Here is a 22,486-nt window from a genome sequence, read left to right on the forward strand (position 1 = left end):
TTGTGGACCCTTTTTAAGAACATTGAAGGACTTGTAAGATCTTATCCCTATGTTATTTATCTGAATAGAAAAAACATATCTCTTGTAGGTTCTCCGCTATCGATTGACCCTACAGGAAGAATCAGGGTGTTATCCGGAGGCAGGCAGCTGCAAATTTCAATTGCTGAAAAGTCAGATGCAGCCCCTTATGTCTGTATGGCTTCAAACGTAGCTGGAGTAGCAAAGAAGGAATATAATTTGCAAGTATATGGTAGGTTGTTATGTAAAACTGCCTGTACAGTTTATTGGCTTGGAAACAATTATGTTATAAACCTCTAAAGAGCAAAACATTGACTGCCTTCCACATGGAGATGTGGAAACACGCTCCTCTACAGCAGTAGCAGCAACCATGAACACATGGAGCTGCCTTATACTGAATCAGACCCTTGGTCCATCATACTCAGTATTGTCTACTCAGACTGGCAGTGGCTCTCCAGGGTCTTTCACATCACCTGCTTGTCTAGTCCCTTTAACTGGAGATGCCAGTGATTGAACCTGGGACCTTCTGCAGGCCAAGCAGATGTTCTACCACTGAGTCACAGCCCCTCCCATGGCAGCAGGAGGGAACAGCATTCACACACCTTTTCCCTGTATTGCTCACTGCTCCCCATCCCCCTTTTCCGTCCTTTGAGTCTGTGCAAGAGTACAGACACAGTGAAGATTACACTGGCCCACCTACAGTCCTGCAACCTCCCCCTTTCCCCTTGCCATTTGAGCTAAGCTACAACATAGTCCAGCTGGGAGAAAAGAAAAGAAACCCTTTACATTAATTTAATATAATCAAAATTTAAATTAAATTATGACTGGCCAAAAGGGGATGCGCAGAGCCTGGGTCCACCAGTCTGAAGGCATTCCGTACAGCTTTGCTGCAGGTGCAGGGTCCATTTGAATGCTCCACCCACAACCACCCCACAGATCCTCATTTAAAGGGGAAAGCCCTTGGAGGCCCACAAGTTGTCCTCAACATAAGCAACACATCATGTGGATGCTCCCATTTAAACTGAAGTTTTCCGTGGGCTCCATGCAGAGAAAATCCCCATGTGGAAGCAGCCAGTGTTTGGAATCAGTGATGTGGAACGGACCAAAAGATGGTCAGGTTCGGTCTACTGTCCTGAAATATAACCAACAAATGGTGTCTTGTAATTCTTGCCAATTTAGCTTATCCATAGATACAAAACTTGGAAAAAGAACCCTCATGTGAAAACGTGGAATCTTGTTTTGTTTCTCTTAATAGTTCGTCCAACTATACTGGACAGTGACAGCCAACAATTGGATGTAACAGTGACCCGCGGGAATGATATTTTGTTAGAATGCAAGGCTGATGGTACTCCACGCCCAGCTGTCACCTGGATGAAGGATGGGCGGCCATTAGTCAATGGGAGAGAAATTGAGATACTGGACGAAGGACGACATCTTCGAATTAAAAATGCTCAGGTGTCAGATACTGGCCGCTATGTATGCATTGCCGTGAATGTGGCAGGACTAACCGACAGGAAATACGATTTGAGTGTTCATGGTGAGCAAGGAAAATAAGCACAACAGAAGAGATGTATAGAGTTGCCATTTGGGGGTGGGGGAGTAAAAGGAACCATTCTGTTAATTGTGCTAGACTATTGGATCTATGCTCTGCTTCAATTATCTGGCAGTTTCCCTGTGTGAAAAATTTCCTAAACTTCATGCTGCCTTCCTTTAAAACTTTCAACAGGACAGAATATGTCTCTTCCTTAGCCATAATCGGGGAGGTGTGTGGTGTTTTCCTTAAGGCTGCTTCAAATGTATCAGGAAAATAGGGCAAGAGACAAGAAGTGAACAACTTGTACTTCCTTTCCCCATGCTTCTGGGTCTCATCCAAAGATAAATATGTGCATTTCAACATGGGGAGATTCACATTCAGGCCGTTTATGCTTGGTAATTAGCAGCGCATTCCAGGCTGAAGTACCCCGCATATTTTTTAAATTTCTTCACACTGAACCGTCATTCCAGACGTCACTGCGAAGCCAGTGCATACCTGCTTCGCATTTCTTAAGAGCCCCTTTAACGTGACATTTTGTATTTGCTCCGCCCCCGCATCGAAGCATTTACTGAAGGAACCATGAAAAATCACAGCCATGGCTTAGCTATGCAAATGACCATTGCTAATGACTATGTAAACAAAGGAACAAAGGAGCAGGCGAGTGGGGTTGGAATTTGCTTGACTTTCTCCTCTTGCATCGGGACTGTGAATAGTCATTTTAAAGGTCGGATTAAAAAAATCAGCACTGAGCGAGGAGCAGAATCGACCCTGCATAAATGGCCTTAGTTTTCATATGAGATGAACACATGTCTGTCTCCATTTGGATAAATGCCAGTACTTTGAGAAAGGAAATGCACACCAATCATGGCTCCTTTCTTGCCAATTCTTTGGAGCATCCAGAATGGCTCTGAGCAGCAGAATATGAACACGTCAAACTACATTTACCCTTGGTCTATCAAGGTCAGTATTGCCTACTCTGACTGGCAGTGGCTCTTTGGGGTCTCAGGCAGAGGTCTTTTAACTGGAGATGCCAAGGATTGAACCTGGGACCTTTTGCATGTCAAACAGATATCCTACCACTGAGCCACTCCCCCTCCAATATGGCACCTGCCTAGTCTTAACGGCAAAGGTAGGAATAGTGGCGCTGATAATTTCTGAAGCCACACCTGTGTTTCACTAATGTTTATTGCAATTATCATAAAATGTGAAAGGCAGGTGTGTATTCCTAAATAATCAGTGGATATTATTGGGGGGTGGATGGGGAGGGATGGGACTGCAACCAGCCAGGGTTCCCGCTCCGTAGAATGTGAATGAGAACTAAACTGGGACCAAGCAGCATGCTTTCGTGGGTGTTTGATGTGTGCCAGCAGTGGTGAAGCATTGGCTGTTATAGGAAAGGAATATATATACAACAGTTAAAGAGCAATGCAAAACTTATCATGAGATTCTTACTGGTGGTTTCCACAAGAAGAACTTACTGTCTCACTTGTCTGTGCACTTCCTTACATCCTGCTATTAAACTGATACGTGTCAACATGAAAAAAAGAAAATATCTTAATCTGTTCAGCAACTCAGTGGCTCTGACCCAGCCACCCACAAGCTTCCATTGCAAAAAGTGTAAAGTGTAAATTCATTCCTAAAATGGAATTGTTACTATTCATAGTCATGAGGAAGGTATATCATGATCTCTTACAGCTTTATGGTAGCTGTTTCAATTCCAAAGAAGGAAATTGGATCATTATCACCTTTACCCCCCACCCCGCAAAAGCAGAAAACCAGAAAGTAATTCAGCAACATTTGGAAGAGCTTAGGTTAACCTTTTTTCCTCCCTGTGGCAGTCAATCGGAATTATTACACAGCAAGTGAAACAAGCAAATGCCTAATTTACATTCCTTCCCTACTCCAAGTTCATGCAAGTGAGTGAGCCATTAGGACCTGTATCTTTTTTCTGGCAAGTCAAATAGCAGTGTAAGTGGGGTGAGCAGTTCACTGTAGAAAAGAGCAAGGGGGAAAGAGTTAAGCCCTCTGCCTGCACTGTGCTCCTGGGAGTGTTGGCATTACTAAGGCTTTAAACTTTTTAAAAAACTGTAGGAAGATCCAATGAAAGATAAGAACATAAGAAAAGCCACGCTGGATCAGACTAAAGCCCATCAAGTCCAGCAGTCTGTTCACACAGTGGCCAACCAGGTGCCTCTAGGAAGCCCACAAGCAAGACGACTGCAGCAGCATTATCCTGTCTGTGTTCCACAGCACCTAATATAATAGGCATGCTCCTCTGGGACTGTAGAGAATAGGTATGCATCATGACTAGTATTCATTTTTACTAGTCGCCATGGGTAGCCCTCTCCTCCATGAACATGTCCACTCCCCTCTTAAAGCCTTCCAAGTTGGCAGCCATCACCACATCCTGGGGCAGGGAGTTCCACAATTTAACTATGCTATCTTGTAGCATCTTGTCTAGTTTGGCTCTATAGGCTGTGAGAATCAATTGCAAAATAGAGAAAATGGCCGTGATCTTGCATACAGGTTGTTTAAATGTCTTTGAAGTTAAATTAATTTAAGTAACAGGGCTAGATCTAACCAGTTTTCTCACTCAATGTCCCTCAATCCCCTCCTCCTTACTACAGCTCCTATTTTACATGAACTTTATCCCTGCAAATCCCATGATACCCAAAAGAACCTTGTTGGGTGGTCAGAGAGGACACATCTTCCCTTTTTCATCAATGAAAAAGCTGCTTGGATCCACCCCAAAGTATGTAGGATTGCAGCCATTATTGAGCCACTGTGGCGTCTCAAGAGCCAGAGTAGCATAGTGGATAGAGTGGCAGACTAGGACAAGGGATGACCTGGGTTTGAATTCCCAGTTCAACCATGGAAGCTTTCTGGGTGACCTTGGGCTCATCACAAACTCTCCGTCTGACCTACCTCACAGGGTGGTTGTTGTAAGAAAATGGAAGAAGGGAGAATGATGTTCGAAGTGGCTTTTAGTCCAAAATGAGGAGAAAAGCAGGGAATAAATGAATAAATGCATTTCAAAATGCATGGCTGGCCTTGCCTGGCAAGCATATTGGGCAGAAATGGATGGTTTACTCAAATCAAGCAGTAAACCGGAATCACACATTATTCTAGTATTTGACTCTCTGTATCTAACCCCTGCTGTGAACCTCAAGGCCATCTGAGACTGGCAGTAACCAAGTTATAACCATTGACTGACCCTGTGAGTGAGTGGTAAAGGGCCCCTTGCGATGCGGCCCCTTGCGATGCAGTGATGGGAGTTTGAGTGGTAAAAGGCCCCTTGCAATGTGTTTACACCCGGAAGTGTCACATCACAAGGGGCCCTTTACCTCTCAAACTCACAGTTTGAGTGGTATAAGGCCCCTCACGATGCAGCGCTTCCAGGAGTAAACCGGAAGTGACGTGCCGCAGTGTGTAGGTGCTAGGGCTGTTGAAATTTTTTTTTGGTAAAATTCAGATTCAGAAAAATTCGGCCCGTTTTGATTTGGGAAATGCCAAAGTCCAAACTCCCCCAATTCGGATCCGTGGAATTCGGCACTAAGTTCAGAGTTCAGGAAAAAATTCGGCCGAATAAAGCCATTAAAAACACATTTGCTCCTTTCCGCAACTTTGGGGGGGCATTTTTGGAGGTAGAGGTCCCAAAATTTCAGTGTACCTTCAGGGGACCCTTCTTGCAAGAACCCCCAAGTTTTGTAAAGATTGGGTCAGGGGGTCCCTATGGGGCCTGGAAGGGGTCCCCCCCAAATTGCCCACTGGAATAAAGCCATTAAAAACACATTCGTGGCTTTCCACTGCTCCGGGGGGGGGGACATTTTTGTAGGTAGAGGTCCCAAACTTTCAGTGTAGCTTGAGGGGACCCTTCTTGCAAGAACCCCCAAGTTTTGTGAAGAATGGGGCAGGGGGTCCCGAGTTATGGGGCCCAGAAGGGGTCCCCCCATGATCAGCCCATTGGAATGAATAGAAATAAATAGACCTTTTGGATTCGGAGTTTGCAAAACCATGCAAAGCAACACATGACGCGACCTTGGGAGTTTGCAAACCATGGAAAGGGACAGAGGCGCGCTAGCTATGTATAAGGAGCAGGTGGGGTGGAATTTCCCCTTTTGCATCGGACTCGGGAGTCGGGAGTCTCGGGACCGGGCAAATGCATTGTTTAAGTCACAATTTGAAAACCAGTTTTGAGCGAGCATCAAAATAGACCTAACCAATCTTATGAATGAGGGAAAACCTGAGGACACACAACTGAAGCCCCCCCCCCCAAACCAGGGAGAGAGAGACACAAGCGGGTACACACACACCCAGGCAGAATGGGCGAAATCCCCCCTCTCAAACCAGTACGTTTTTCCCAAACGGGAAAAAAACCAAGGAGGAGGTGTGGCCTGGTGCCGAGCGGAGAGAGACTCACTAGCCGCCGCACAGACTCAACTTTACACTTTAAAACTTTAAAACCAGAACACACACTCCCGCAGAGGCGAACGGCCACACCCCCTTGGCAGAATGGGCGAAAGCCCCCTTTGGCTTCCCACCCACCCACAGAAACTGCTCCCCCCCCACAAACACAGACTCTGCTTCACACACACACACACACACACACAGGAGAAAAGGTATAGAGAAAAAACCCCAAAATCAAACTGTGTGGATGTCTTCCAGCCGGTGAATGGAGGAGAAGTAAATCTTTAGGCACACACCCCTCGGCAGAACGGGCGAAAGCTCCCTTTGGCTTCTCCCACCCACCCACAGAAATTGCTCCCCCACACACAGAGAGAGACTCTGCTTCCCCCCCCCACACACACACACACAGGAAAAGCCCCCAAATGGGTCTTTCTGTGGATGTCTTCTCAAGAGTAATCCAATATGATTCCATTTATGCACGGGAGGTTTTCCCTTGGATTTGCCGCTCTCTAGATGCACAAGATCTTAGTGGGTGGATGGGGGGGACCGCATAACTCGGGACCCCCTGCCCCAATCATCACCAAACTTGGGGGTTCTTGCAAGAAGGGTCCCCTGAAGGTACACTGAAATTTTGGGACCTCTACCTCCAAAAATGCCCGCCCGGAGCCGTGGAAAGGCGCAAATGTGTTCTTATTCGTTTTATTCAAATGGACAATTTGGTCCCATATCTTGGGGCCCCCTGACCCAATCTTCACAAAACTTGAGGGTTCTTTCAAGAAGGGTCTCCTGAAGATACCCTGAAATTTTGGGACCTCTACCTTCAAAAATGCCCCCCCCCGGAGCCATGGAAAGCCGTGAATGTGCACACGCATACCCCCCCACGGGGATCTCTCTCACACACAAACAGATACTCTCTCTTTCTCTCCCCGGGCTGTGCAGCAGCTGGGCTTACGCACTCAACCACGTCTGATTGGCCAGAAGAAGACCCAGCTTGGCCGCCGATTGGCCGCGGGAGAATACTGCTTACTAACTGACGGTTATGCTGCTAATTCGGAGCCCCTGAATTTGCCGAATTTATTCGGCGATCACCCCAAACTCGCCAAATTCGGCTCGTTGTTTTCCCACCTTTTTTTAAAATTCGGTTCTATCTGAATGAAAACCGCCGAATCGGGGGAAATTCGGCTGTTTTTCAGTTTGGGACGAACCGAACCAACAGCCCTAGTAGGTGCGCGTGCATGGGGCTGGATTGGCGGGGGTTTGCCCGCCACCACCGGGCACCTGGCAACCCTAGGGATGTATGTGTGTGTGTAAAGTGCCTTCAAGTCGCAGCTGACTTATGGTGACCCCTTTTTGGGGTTTTCATGACTAGAGACTAACAGAGGTGGTTTGCCAGTGCCTTCCACTGCACAGCAACCCTGGTATACCTTGATGGTCACCCATCCAAATACTAACCAGGGCTGATCCTGCTTAGCTTCTGATATCTGTGTGTACAACAGGGTAAAATGCCCATCCCACATTTTTTCAGCAGCCAATTTGCTGATGTTTGCTTGTGCAGACTGGCTCCTACAATGGTCACCTATAGAGGTTTTAAATGTTTTTAAAAGGTGATCAGATTGGAGAGGTAAGCCTGTGTTCATGGTGGGGTGACACATGCTGGAGGAGCCCACACTTATGTGACCACCAGCCTCATAGCACTTGCTTTTGCGATATTGCATTTTCCCAGCAGCTCAAACTAACCATTTTTTTTAATTTGGGGGAATATTATTCCCTGTATGCAACACTTCCCGCAGGCTCATGTCAGATAGATTACCCCTATATTACTAACAATTGTTCTGTTTGGTTATCTTTCTTCGTAATAGTTACTGGTGCAAACAGTGGAAGTTTCTCCTCCCATTATTCCCTCATCTGTCATCGCTTTCCTCTTATGATGCTCTTGTGTTCATGGATATTTCTGTCCAAGTTACCCCTTTATCAAGAAATGAGGGGTAATCTCACAGTTTCCTGTTTCTCATTGTGACAGTGAGGAAACTATTGGGGGCTTGTTCAGTTTTGGCAGTGGGAATTTATTGTCCCACCTGTAAAATTTCTAAGAATGAGTAACTAAATCTGGCCTGCAGCATTTTAACTGAATCAAAGAATAATCCCATTTGTTCTTTACTGCTTTGTGAATTACTTCATTCAGAAGAGGATTTCAGTTCATAAGCTAATAATATTTCTTTTTGTGTGACTTGCTTTCATTTGTTTGGATTTTCTATAGTTCCTCCAAATATTGTGGGTGACCTGACTGTGCCTGAAAATGTCAGCGTAGTAGAGAAAAACCCTATCACCTTGAGTTGTGAAACTTCAGGAATCCCCCATCCATCCATAACCTGGCTCAAGTATGGGCAGCCTGTCTCTTTGAGTCCTTCTGTGAGAATCCTGTCAGGTAAGGGGAACAAGACAGTTACATGACAAACCTATTTTGCAATAGACTCTAAATAAAATCAAGTACAAGAATGTGGAAAGGCTCCAGTAAAAAAAAGGCAATGGTGGGAGTGACATGCCAGTTCCTGTCCTGTCTGCCCTGCAGCTAGGTTCCTTTCCCTCCTTTCCAGATGCTTACCTTGATTTTTATTTCCTTTCCTCTTGAAGCGTTCTTTAATTTCCTATATTTAACTTGCCCTCTTTCAGTCAGATCTCATAACCTTTACTATTCTTTGTTTTTCCCCTGTGTGAAAGTGCAAAACTATGCCTGTTATCTTTATTCTTCTTTTGTGGTGACATGCCTCTGGTTGGTAAACTGTGACCCCGAACGGGGATATTACCCCCCCTGTGGTTACCAACCTCAAGGTGGCATCGGGATTTCTCCCAGAATCACAACTGAACTCCAAACAACCAAGATTAGTTCTGCTGGAAAAAATGGCAGCATTGGAGGGCAGACTTGATGGTATAACATAGAGAAATGGAAGTCCTAGAGGGATATCACATCCCTGCTGAGCCTTCTTCCATCCCCAAATTCTGCTGTCTCCAGGGATTTCCCAAACCAGAGTAGGCAACCCTACTCTCCCCTTGGACTAGTTAAATTCCCAAGAAAATTTATAGATTGGTTTTATCCTGGCCAATTTTTAAAAATTATTTATTTGGCAAAATATTGTCAAAGGCTTTCACGGTCAGAGTTCATTGGTTCTTGTAGGTTATCTGGGCTGTGTGACCATGGTCTTGGTATTTTCTTTCCTGACGTTTCGCCAGCAGCTGTGGCAGGCATCTTCAGTGTCCTTCAGTGTTACTCCTCTGAAGATGCCTGCCACAGCTGCTGGCGAAACGTCAGGAAAGAAAATACCAAGACCGCAGTCACACAGCCTAGATAACCTACAAGAACTATTTATTTGGCCTTTATCAGGATTTTATCTGCTATTTGTAGTTCTCCACAGTTAATTATTAGTATTGTCACCTGGGTGGCTTATATGCAGACTGGTGCTGTTTTTAGGTGTCTGATATAGCTCTATGTATCTTTAGCATTTTAATGCTGGTTTTATTGGTTGATGGCTATTTATGCTTCTATCATTTTATTCCCCGTTTATTGTTCTGCTGACATTATTTTTCATACTTTTGTGATTGTTTTTACTTTGGTATTAGATTAATTTTTTGGGAGAGGTGGTTAAGAAATAATCTAAACAAATAAAGTAGATTTGATGGATGATAGCTGCTTCACAGTCCTGCACTTCATTGCCTAAATTTTAGGGCCAGTACATACACATGGCTTTTTGTGTAGAATATGCACAATATTCTTAACGGGGAGTAGCCACAGGAGCTGCACTTAGTCTCCTGTCAAACAGGGTGGGGCCTGATGATGTAGCCGGACTCAAGCCTATGGTCAGATCCTTTGACGGCGCCTGCTAAGCAAGTGGTCAGCCCTGGTGAGAGGGGGGTCAGCCCAAAGTTACTACTCCTAGCAGAGTGACTGAGGGAATCTCCGGAGCAGTTGTTTCAGCCCTCCATCTTAGCCCTCTAGAGAACAGCAAGAACCCAAGGCCACTGAAGCATCCTGCAAATTTGATGTATTGGACAACTTTGGGCGGTTACAAGGAATATTCGAGGAGCTTCGGTGAGACTCAGTAACCTCATGGGGGCTTCATGAAGCCTTGGGTGCCTTCGTGATTCTCCAGGCGAGCTCAGACGAACTCAGAACCCTGACAGCACTGGAGAATCCTTGAAGATTTTGGCTTCCTCTCATACTCCTGGTATTGGGTTCTCTGGGCCACTGAGTAAGATTCATCATTAAAAGTATAATAACAACGACTCCAAGAAGACTTGTGTGGCTGGTAAGATCCTCCAGACTGTACTTGGAGAAGGCTACTGGAATTAAAGAGACCCGAACATGTTGCTTGTCCCTACACTATGCAGGGTCAGTGTTCTCCTGGCCTTCTGTGAGCAGGACCTTGATAGTTTTTTAAACTGTCGCTGGAGCTTTCCCAGATTGTATTGGGTCCCACACTCCAAATAGGCCATACTTTGGATTTGATCTTTTATTCAGGGATAGATGTAGGTCTGATATCCACAGAGAGGGTACCATGGTCAGACCACTTTGTCCTGAAAGCCTGGACTGACTTCTCACCCCCTCCCCCTTTGAGCGTCGAGTGGATTTATGCTTGCCAACAAAGGCTCATGGATCTGGTTGGATTCCAGAGTGCTCTGTGGGACCCGATTCCCCTGGTGGTTCCTTAAATGATCTTGTGGAGGGCTGGCATGGCAGTCTTTACACAGTCATCAACGAATTTGCTCCCTGGTACCCTTTTTGCCCCCATCTTCTCCAGGCCCTGTGGTATACAGTGGAGCTCCAGTGTAAGAAACGGGAGCTTAGATGGCTAGAGAAAGTTTGGCAGTGAACTCATGATGAAGCTGCAAGAACATCTTATAGGACGCTTATGAAAGCCTAAAGGTGGCAGTGAAGGCCTCTGAGAAACAGTATTATGTGGCTTCCATTGTGTCCACTAGCTCTTGCCCAGCTTAATTGTTCAGAATAATCAGGTCTCTTACATCCCTTGAGGAGGGGCATTCAAATTCTAATTTGGCTATTAGCTGTGAGGCTTTTGCAAGCCATTTCGAGGATTAAATCTTGTTGCTCTGCCATGACCTCCCTTCCAATATTTATACAGTTAATGAATAATTTATACAGTTAATGAGGCCCCTTGGTCGTCTTCTGGTGCAGCATTGGACCACTTCAATCGACTCTCCCAGGCCAATGTAGACAGGATCCTGAGAGCTGTGAGGCCCACCACCTGCCTACTGGACCCATGCCCATCCTGGCTGGTCAAGGCCAGTGGGGATGCAGTGTGGGCTTCCCTGGGCAAGATCATTAACCTGTCCTTTAGCACAGGGGTCTTCCCAGGGAGTTTGAAGGAGGCAGTGGTGTGACTGCTCTTTAAAAAACCATCTTTAGGTCCTAGTGATCTAGCCAACAACTGCCCAGTGTCAAATCTATCTTTTCTGGGTAAGGTAGTTGAGAGAGCGGCAGCGGAGCAGCTCCAGGCATTCCTGGAGGACACATCAGCTCTGGACCGATTTCAGTCCAGCGTCCACTCTGGTCATGGGATGGAAACAGTGCTGGTCGCCCTCACAGACTATCTCCATCGACAGCTGGATTGAGACAGGTCAGGGCTGCTGATTTTATTAGATCTTTTGGCAGCCTTCTACACAGTCAACAGAGATCTTTTAGACCACCATCTCGCCGAAGTGGGGATCCGGGGCACAGACCTTCAGTGGCTGTGTTCCTTTCTCCATGGTTGGGGACAGAGGGGGTGCTTGGGGAGGAGGTATCATTGTGGCACCATCTGGTGTGTGGGGTCCTGCAGAAAGCGATCCTTTCTTCTAAGTTATTTAACAATCCAGAAGACTCTAGAAGTCCTACCTCCTTGAACTAGGTAGCAGGAGCCGCCATCTGACAAGAGGAAAGATATATAATCCTTTTGTCTTCAAAACCTTCCCCATTGGGGAGAAAGGTGGGGTATAAATGAAGTAAATAAAAAATAAACAACAATAAACATGCCATTAAGAAACTTTCTTAAAGTTTAGTTTAAGGACCAGACACTTGCTTTATTTTAAAATCAATTCTAAGATTTCAATTTCACCTTTAAAAGCTTGCAACAACAGAGGCATGATGCATTGGCGACTTGCAGAAAAGCTGTTTGTTATATGCACATTTATGTTTTTCCCCTTCAGGTGGCAGAATGCTACGTTTGATGCAGGTGAATGTGGAAGATGCAGGACGGTACACCTGTGTGGTGACTAATGTTGCAGGAGAAGAGAGGAAAAATTTTGACCTTTCAGTTTTAGGTGTGTAAAAACTCTTGAAAATACCAAGCAAGCATAGGATTTTTCCCTCCTGAAACTCATGAACAGTTCTCCTGTGTTCAAAATTAAAGCCCATTTCTAAACTGCTGAACCTAAAGAGAATGTCTGCATTTAGGGGAATGTGGACAAGTCACCGATGAATGAATCAGCAATGAATAAACTTCAGTCTTTTGGTATGCCCTGCCATGTAACCAGTTAGTGGCAATCAGGCTGAGAGAATTTAGCTGGCAGCAGAGATCAACTGAAGGCACACATGGATGTCTCTCTTAGCAGTGTATTTTTTAAAAAAGAAAAAATGTAGCTGTATGTCCCTTCCTTCCTGCCAATTTCTGAAGCTTTCAAAATGTTTAGTCCACAGTGTAATTTGACCAAATCATCTAGTTGACATAGATGTCAGCATTCTATTGATGCAAATGTAACCAAGACTCACAGCAAACTGTAATGTTTATCAATATTTTCATGTCTTTTTTAAAAAAAATCAGGTGTGATTTCATCATACCATGGAAATTATCTGGCAACAAAACTGTAACTTTATCACATCCAAGGAGTCAATACAATACATGCTTTGATCAATGATTCCTCTGTCATTCACTTTTAATTTTCTGAGAAAGATATTGTTGTCTCCAGTCTATAAGAGTATGCACTTATGTTTTAACATACACAGGCGACATTTCTCACCTGTTTCCTCACAACCCAACCTTTCCATAAACATCATGCTCTGCCAATATATCTACCACTGGTAGACTGGCATCTCTTGTTTCTCTTGATAAGCCATTACAAAGAAAAAGGTGCAGCTGTCTTATGCTTCTTTTTTATGCTTATGTGTTTGTTTTGTTTCTTTTGATATAAAAGTTCCCCCAGGAATTGTGGGAGAGAATAAACTGGAAGACGTGAAAGTGAAAGAGAAGCAGAATGTTATGCTAACATGTGAAGTGACAGGTAATGTGCTTGGGTTAATTACTCAAACTAATGTGGCTGCCTTCCCCCCCCCCCCCACACACACACACAAACACCTTAATTATGTGGTACAGGGTTGAGGAATGTTTTCTGGCTTGATCTTTTTGGACTTGGGAGACATTGCCATCTATACACATGGATTTTTCTGTGTGGAAATGCTGGTATGGCAGACACAAAAATGCTAGCTTGACTGATCTAGCTAAGATATAGCAGCCACTGGGCAAAAAAAGATATGTAGACATTCTTATATTCCATGTTTCTTTCATTCCTGCTGCGAAATCTCTTTGCTCCAGATGCTGCACCTGCATGGCCTGGCCCATGGAGATGGGGGTCTAGGTTTCTCTAAGTAGAGGACATAGTAATTGATCTGCACTGTAGTAAAAGTAGAGTGGGTATGTTATGTTCCCTAGATCAGTGTTCCCCACCTATGAGCCCAAGGCAACATAAATATTATTACTCTATTGTCTAACGTTCCAGTGCTGGATCCAACATGGGAACAGAACAGACAATAGGATGTTATATATATATATATATATGTATGTCAGTCACATTGGTCAATATAGACTACTTATTCATTTACTTAAATTTTTTATGTCCCACCTTTCCCCCCAAAATTTTAATGTTCCAGCAGGGCCCAAAGTGACTTCAAAGAATCATAAAAACAAAGACTTGGAATGGACCACCAGGGTCATCTAGTCCAACCCCTGTACAATGCAGGAAATTCACAACTGCCTCCCCTCCACACCCCCAGATGGCAAAAAACCCTTCCAGGATCCCTGGCCAATCAGGCCTAGAGGAAAATTTCTTCCTGACCTCAAAGTGGCAATTGACATTTTCCTGGGCATGTAAGAAAGGTCTATGAGAGCAAAGTACTGACACAACACTTCCTGCCCTCCATCTCATGATCTGTTTAAGTTCACAGAATCAGCATTGCTGACAGATAGCCATCTAGCCTCTGCTTAAAAACCTCCAAAGAAGGAGAGCTCCCCCACCAAGGAAGCCTGTTCCACCGAGGAACCACTCAAACTGTCAGAAAGTTCTTTCTAATGTTTAGCCGGAAACTCTTTTGATTTAATTTCAACCCGTTGGTTCTAGTCCAACCTTCTGGGGCAACAGAAAACAACTCCACACCATCCTCTATATGACAGCCCTTCGAGAATTTGAAAATGGTTTATCATATCATCTCTCAGTCATCTCCTCACCAGGCTAAACATACCAAGCTCCTTCAACCTTTCTTCATAGGACTTGGTCTTCAGACCCCTCACCATCTTCATTGGGTCCCATCCCCAAGATACCTCATTATGTATATGCAAAAATTTCAAAATATTCCAAAATACGGAAAGACCTGAAATACGGACCACTTCTGGTCCCTAGAAGTTTGAATAAGGGATACTCAACCTGTCGTATGTGCAAAAAAGATCTTGGGGTCTTAGTAGACCATACACTGAACATGAGTCAGCAGTGTGGTGCGGTAGTTAAAAAGGCAAATGTGATTTTGGGCTGTATCAACAGAAGTGTAGTGTCCAGATCACGCAAAGTGATATCACTTTCCTCTACTCTAATTAGACCTCACCTAGAGTATTGTGTTCAGTTTTGGGCACCACAACTTAAGAAGAATGTAGACAAGCTACTCCAGAGGAGTAGACAAGCTACTCCAGAGGAGGGCAATGTTTTAGTTAGAATCCGGAAAATGGGGGCAAAATACACGGAAAAGCATGAGGAGCATAAGGCAACCTCTGACAGTTGGGAAAAGCATGCATAATCAAAAGGAAGCCGTTGGTGGGGGTGACAGTGGGAAAACAGCCCTGCATAAATGGTCAATGTTTCCTTGCATACATGCCACTCCCCGTAAATCTTTAGTGTTCTTATCTCCAGTTATTGGCATCATACTAGGCTTTAAGTTTTTGTCTCGCTCCCCGATAGGAATTAGTTGAAAGCCCTCCTTATCATGTTTGCAAGGCTCTTACCAAACACATTTTTCCTACCCTCTTGAGTTGCAAACCATCTCCCGATAAAAGAGCTTCATCTCAAAAGCACGAGCCATGGTCCAAAAAACCAAACCTTTCTTGATGATACCATCTACATAGCTAATCATTTATTTGCAGTATTCTTCTTTCCCTTCCTAAACCACGATATTCAGCAGGAAGAACTGATGAAAACTCAACCTGTACTCCCAGGTCTTTCACCTTTTTACCCAGAGCCTCTTTTAATATGTTCTGGGTTGTGCCGGGCAATATCATTTGTTCTCACATGTATGAGCAAAAAAGAATCATAATATGTGTGATTGATGAGTCTTTCTACCCTTTCTGTCACATCCTGGATGCGTTCACCCAGTATACAGCATACCTTTCAAGATGACAAGTCTGGTCAACACACTGTAGCCTCTACCCCTCTCAGTAGGGAATCCCCAATTATCAGCACATGCCTCCTGCTATTTTGGGGAGCAGATGCTGAAATCCTTTCATCCACAGGGGCCTGAAAAATTTCCTTCAAGCTTCAGGGAGGCTGGGGAGTAGCCCTTGTTCCAGTGGTCCAGAATCAATATCTATGGGGAGATCCCGGATTGCTTAGCACCAGAGGCTCAGAATTGCTTAGCACCAGAGGCTCAGAATGTCTCCTGATTTTCTTGCTCCTGTGGGTTACATTTTTCCATGCACCCTCCTTCTGTGTTGGGTGCTCCTCCATTTGATGAGATTCTCTACTCCTCCTGTTGCCCTCTCAAGAGTGCTTTATGCATTCTGTCCTTGAATTCTTCCCCTTCCCTTATATAATGGAGTGTGGACAAGCGTGCCTCAAGTCCCTGAATCTTCTCCTCCAGTAGGGCTGCCAACTTACACTTGCTGCAAGTGTTTTTGCTGTTACCCTCAGGTAAGAATACGAACATGCCACAGACTTTGCACGTCACTGCCTCAGCTCCCTCACCAGCCATGCTGCTGCGATCCATTGCAGAAGTGGTTCAGTTTTTCCCTGTGCTTCCCTGATAACTCCCCTGACGATCTGCCTCACTGGAGTCCCTGCTTGCAGAAGCAAAAAAGCTTAATACATATACAGGGCCATAGCGGTGGGGGGGGGGTGAGGAGGGCAGCTGCGGCTCCTGTGGCATACAGAGAGGGCAGCAGAACTGCCTCTCTTACAGGAGGAGTGGGCCAGGTAGGAGAGGCAGTTGCTGCCCTCTCTGCATGTCACAGGAGCAGCAGCTGCCCTCCTTGCCTCCCTAGCTACGGCCCTGCACATACAGGATGTACAAACTTCTCTGCTTCTTACAGGGCCCCCAGGCCTGGCCCCCAGGCTCAGCTCATGCCTCTGTTGAGGAGGAGCCCTACACAGTTCAAGACTTCCCCAGCAGAAGGCAGGTCCGGCAGTCAGCCCCAGACAAAGTAGACCCTCCCCAATCAACAACAATCCGCTTCCGCAATCAGCTGCAATAACCTTCTGCAGTTAAGTAAACCAGCTGCAACCCAAGCAAAAGAGACAAACAGAAACAATACTTACTCAAAATAGGCACCACTCTGCAGCAGGCTATACTCACCCACACAGCATCAAACAATGTCCCCCCACATAGTAACCTCAGCTAATTCTCCCCAGCAGTTAAGGAAAGAGGAAAACAAACACTCACTCACCACTCCAGCAGCTCTCTTTGTCCCTCCTTCTCAGAGCCCAGCTGGCTGTGATCTGCCTCTGGTGAGGAAGAGCCCTGCACAGCTAATTTGCAAATGAGGAGCCAGTTTCCCTTTTTATCATTAATGTAACATCAATCAAACAGAAAACATGATTCTCGTTTATTTCCTTTTATTCCCTGTATTTGTTCCAGTCTGATGTTGCCTCTTTGTTTTGAACTGAATTTGATATATAATGTGTGAGGTTTTTTAATTTTTTGTTTGTGTATTTAAAATATTATAACACAAAGTAGAATTCATTTATTGCAATTTTGAAGACTCCTACGAATAATTGTTAAAACAAATAATCACATATTAAATACGATAATGTTCACAAGTATAATTTCCCCCCCAAAAAGGGAGTCCTGTACCAGAGATTACATGGTTAAAAGATGGACAACTTTTCTTAGAGGATGATGGACATCACTTAATGTCCAATGGGCGCTTTCTTCAAATTAAAAGTGCACAAGTAGTTGACACAGGAAGATATACTTGTGTGGCATCCAATACAGCTGGAGACAAGAGCAAGACCTTCAGTCTTAATGTACTTGGTAAGATTTCTGAGAATGTGATAGAGGAATGGGCACCAATATACCTCTTCCCAATAAGAACTGAGCTATTTTCTCTAGATAGAAAAAAGGCTTTTGACCTGTTTTTGACCTGAATCTAGTCCTTCCATATCAATGTATTCAGTATAGGTTTTTTTTTCTTAACTGGGTTTAAGTAAATTTATAATAAAAAACCCAGCTGCCACATGTGTATTTGTACTGTTAGGGAAAAGATCCTAACAGTAGGCGTTGGGCTGAAAATGAGGTGCAGATACTCGTTTCCATTATGATGGCTTCTACTGAAGTCATCACAAATTATCCATATTAGCAGATCAAACTAACTTTAGTTACCATGTCTTTTTCTGAGTTCTTTGGAAAAGCATTGAAGACAATAACTAATTTTGTCTCGTTCTTGGGATAACAGATTTATAGGGGTGCTAAGAACTTTGTTATTTATCCTTTCTCTTGCTCAGGAACTATAATTTCTTAGTAGTGGAATGCAACAGTTGAAGTTCTTTTGTGTAGATATGCCCTTGAATTTATTTGCAGATGTATTAGATGAGTCTGCTTGTTGAACCTATAGACATTTTTTCTACTGTCTAGATGTAATTCCCGTATGGGCAGCCCATTCCTGAAGGGGGGTAGATAAGCAGTGGCTCAACTGTTCCACCTCCACAGAGGTTTCCTGGCCAAAAAAATAAACGTTTTAAAATGCTTTTTTTAAAAAACAACCATGAAATTCCTTCATGGAGTTACATGGGACTACGCCAGCTATTTTGCTGGTGTAGCAACGCTGCAGCTTAGAGGGGTGTTCCCAGGGTGAAAGGGGTTTGGAAGCTAACATCAGCTCCACCCCTGTGAACACCCCGGGAATGCCCCAGGAACGCCTCCCCGATGCCAACACAGGCATCCACATCTGGGTTTTTGCTGCCCCCGCTCGGGCATCCATGCCACTGTGCGCCGTGATAAAGGGGCATGGACAGCAGCACAGTTTATGCCAGCTCCTATGATGCTTCAGCCCCTCCCCAGTCAGGATTGCACGGTAAGATCTGAATGTACAGATTACATCTAGAAGGGCCAGTAACATCTATATTGCTTTTTCTTTGGTTTTTTTCCCCAATCTTGCTCAGTATCCCCTACCATTGTGGGTACAGACAATAATGGAGGCACAGAAGAGGTCACGGTTATCTTGAATAATCCCACATCCCTCGTTTGTGAGGCTTATTCATATCCCCCAGCTACAATCACTTGGTTGAAAGATGGAACTCCCTTGGAATCAAATAGAAATATCAGGATTTTGCCAGGTAGTTATTTATATTCTTATTATAAGTAATTGCATTATAATTCTGTCTCCTGATATTCATAAAAACTTGTTTGACTGTATCCCTTAGGGAAGTCTGGATGAAGTGTTATGAAAAAATAGAGAATGTTGCTATCTTCATACGTATGAATTTTCATACAGCTGTATGTAGGCAAGACTAAAGTTTTGGATATATGAAGTACAATCTCAAATAATGTTAGGAACTATCAAAATGGATGTTTAGTTTGAAATGTGGTTCTATTTTTCATTAAATTGGTAAGTTTGTGTTAGGCTTTATCACTTCAGAGTGCAAATGGAGGCTCCTATTACTACATGCTCTAAAACTCTTCTCCCTGATTTTGTGTGTGTGTGTGGAGGGACTTAGCAGCGCTATTATGCTTATGAAAAAAACTGAATATGACACAGAACGCTATAGGCAACTTAACAACGTAGAATTTTACAAACGGCTATGAGGAGACCCTACAACTGCGGTTCTAAACTGCATAAAAACGGTGATTTTTGAAGCACTGACCCTTGATTATATATCCAAGAAGGAGGCCGATTACTTGCTAAATAAATTTCCTAAAATTCCCACTTTCTATATTCTACCAAAAATCCATAAAGGGGTGTTGCCACCTCCTGGTCGCCCCATAGTGTCAGGCAGTAATGGGCCATTAGATCATATCTCGAAGTATTTAAAAAGTCATCTCCACAAATTTTCCAGAAGAATTTCTTCATACATACTAGATACCACACAGTTCATTAAACAAATTGAAAACACCCTCAACATTCCAGGGGCTGTTATCGCCACGTTGGATGTTAGATCCTTGTACACAAATGTACCACTTGAAGACGTCAACACTGAAATTGAAAGATTACACTAAATTAGAACTGAACATAACCCTCCAACACATTTCTTATTAGACCTGCTGGACTTACTTTTTGAAAACAACTACTTTAGATTTGAGGATTATATATACCAGCAAGTGAAAGGGGTTGCGATGGGTTCAGCGGTGGCACCATCCATGGCTAACATTTATATGATTTCTTATGAGGAAAATTTTATTTATGTTGATGACATCTTTAAACACCATGTATTGTTTTACCGTCGTTTCATGGACGACTTGATTATGCTGTTTGATAATATGCAGAACTGTGATATGTTTATTAAATGGATGCACACATTCAATTTGACTACAAGATCAATGCATCTAATCGTCCTTTCTTAGATACCATGGTAAACATAGACGCACAAGGGAAACTATAGGTTACGCCCTACAAGAAACCTACTGACAAGGGAGCGCTCCTGCATTATGATTCACACCATCCTCTTTTCTTAAAAAATAACTTAACTTATGGGCAATTTTTATGTTTGAAAAGAAATGCTACTAAAACGGAGGACTATGAGACCGCGGCTGCAAACTTAAAGGAAGTTCTGATAGGGAGGGGCTACCCTCCACATATTATTGGCAAAAAAACGTGCTAACAATGTAAATCGCTCAACTCTTTTTATTTCAAAGAATTGCCAAATGCACAAATGGACTGCCTCCTTTAGTTATACGCCCCTAGCTAACAAAATTAAACATATTATTTTTAAGTATTGGCACGTAATACAAGGAATAACAGGCGGTTCAGAGTTACCCTTAATAGGGTTGAAATGGACTGTCTCTTTAAGAGACTCGCTGATTCGCACAGACTTAACAAAAACTCTACCCACGACAGGGGCAGTCGGCCACCACTCTTGCGGATCATGCACAGTATGTCGCTTCTTCCTGCCTGTAAAAAGCTTCACTCGGGAGGATACCGGCTTTAAATTTGAACTGCGTCATTTCATAAATTGTAATTCTATGAATGTGATTTACGTTTTAATTTGCCCATTCAAATTAATTTATGTCGGTAAGACATCACGCCCCCTAAAATTAAGAATTGGGGAGCACTGCTCACGAATCAGAAATCACGTGATGGACGCGCCCGCTTTGAACATTGGATTTGATTCAAACACTCTGAGGATGATTTAAAATTCTTTGAGGTCTGGCAATTTTTGTCTAAGAATTATCAAAGGACCAATATAGATAAAATTCTTTGTCAGCAGGAAGCACGTTTTGTACATCTTTTTGATTGCGTAACACCTAAAGGGTTAAACATGACAAATGATCTTACCTCTTTTCTGTAACCACCTTTTTTGCACCTGGGATCTAACTAACATGTATTTAAATGTGATGGTAACTATCAGCCATATGACTGTGAACAAGATAGAATCTTTGTCGGGTCTGACCTCACAAGTTACTGTGATAAGAATGAATTATATATAAGGATATGTGAGTATGAAAACTTAATTTTAGTGTAAATAATTTATATTTGTTTATCATGAATTTCCAATTAATATTGCTGGCGTTGTAATTAACAGCTAAAGCGTTTCTGAGGTATATGTACAACCCAGACACTGAACTGAATTGAATAAGGCTTTCGTGAATTATTGGGGTGGCTGAAGAAGATTTGAAACAGGCATTTACCAGCATCCTGTACCACTACCAAACTGACAACAGCCTATAACACTTAATTTCAATTAGAAGAAATTGCTATATTTATTTATTTTTGTTGACGCCTGCTTTGTAGTACTTGCTGTGCTGACGCCTGCTTTGCAGTACTTGCTGTTGATTTGTACCTGTGCGACATTATGGAAATAATAATGTATATATAAAAGAAACTGCTTTTTCTTTTCGTGCCACATGTTATATGCTTTAAATATAACACATTTGGTTGATTTATATAGCCTACAAGTATATTGTTATTTGGGCATAGGTGATGTCCAGTGAGATTAGGGTATTGGTATACACTGTTGATGTTCACCTTGTAGGTTATTATCATGAGATAGCTGATGGTACAATCTAAGGTTAGATAAGGTTAAGAAGTCTAATGAAAGCAAGATTTACAAACACAAGAAATTTTTGGCAAACTATATTCTGGAGCCCCCAGGTGGAAACATAGCTTCTAAATTTAATTTGTGTCATGAACATTGGACATTTCTACCTTATTCTGTGATGCAAGAACTGTTCAGGAATGTGGAGAGGTACCTTTTTCAATCTATCAGATAATTCTGTTTTCAGGTATATCCTGATTTACCTTGAATCCAATTTGCATGATCCTTGGGTGTGTTGTGGCTATGTGGAATTGCACGTATTTGACTCCCTGCTTGTGGTAAGGGTGGTGATATATAGCTGTCAACACATACAAGGTCCAGCCTTTTGATTTGAGGGGACGCGCAAAATTTTCATTGTTGCTTGTGATGGTGGCTCTTAGTTGCTACAAGGAGAGAGCCAACAGGTGCAGAGATTTTCTTTGGCTGCCATCTTACCACTGGTGCTTGGTGATATGGTATATTTAACCTGTGCGTTAATCCAGCCTTGAAGCCTGAGTAGATCTACCAAAAACCTTATCCATCCTCCAAATAAAATGTGTGCTGAAATAGTTATGCTTTTCTTCTTTCAGTGAGGTTCCTAGATGTTGATTCATACACTACATATAACTTTCCCTCTTACTTCAGAGGAAAGCATACAAATGTTACCTTGAAAAAATTATTTTGCAGGTGGTCGAACTCTACAGATTCTGAATGCACAAGAGGATAATACTGGTAGATATACTTGCATAGCTACGAATGAAGCAGGGGAAACACTAAAACACTATGAAGTGAAAGTGTACAGTAAGTGTGCTATTTCTAATTCTTATTATAATCTTG

At 43.4% G+C, this 22,486-nt stretch overlaps 1 protein-coding gene across 1 annotated transcript in view; it reads left to right on the top strand.

Annotated features, from left to right (window-relative positions):
• Positions 1–22,486, top strand: part of HMCN1 (hemicentin 1) — a 291,307-nt gene that overhangs the window by 168,912 nt on the left and 99,909 nt on the right. The window contains exons 44-51 of the mRNA XM_056867441.1: positions 89–250; positions 1,274–1,555; positions 8,217–8,384; positions 12,158–12,271; positions 13,142–13,228; positions 17,262–17,453; positions 18,581–18,754; positions 22,337–22,450. Coding sequence (XP_056723419.1) covers positions 89–250; positions 1,274–1,555; positions 8,217–8,384; positions 12,158–12,271; positions 13,142–13,228; positions 17,262–17,453; positions 18,581–18,754; positions 22,337–22,450 — 1,293 coding nt within the window. The remainder of the gene's footprint in view (positions 1–88; positions 251–1,273; positions 1,556–8,216; positions 8,385–12,157; positions 12,272–13,141; positions 13,229–17,261; positions 17,454–18,580; positions 18,755–22,336; positions 22,451–22,486) is intronic.

The sequence above is a fragment of the Euleptes europaea genome, chromosome 2 (assembly GCF_029931775.1).
Source record: "Euleptes europaea isolate rEulEur1 chromosome 2, rEulEur1.hap1, whole genome shotgun sequence".
In the NCBI taxonomy this organism is placed as follows: domain Eukaryota; kingdom Metazoa; phylum Chordata; class Lepidosauria; order Squamata; family Sphaerodactylidae; genus Euleptes; species Euleptes europaea.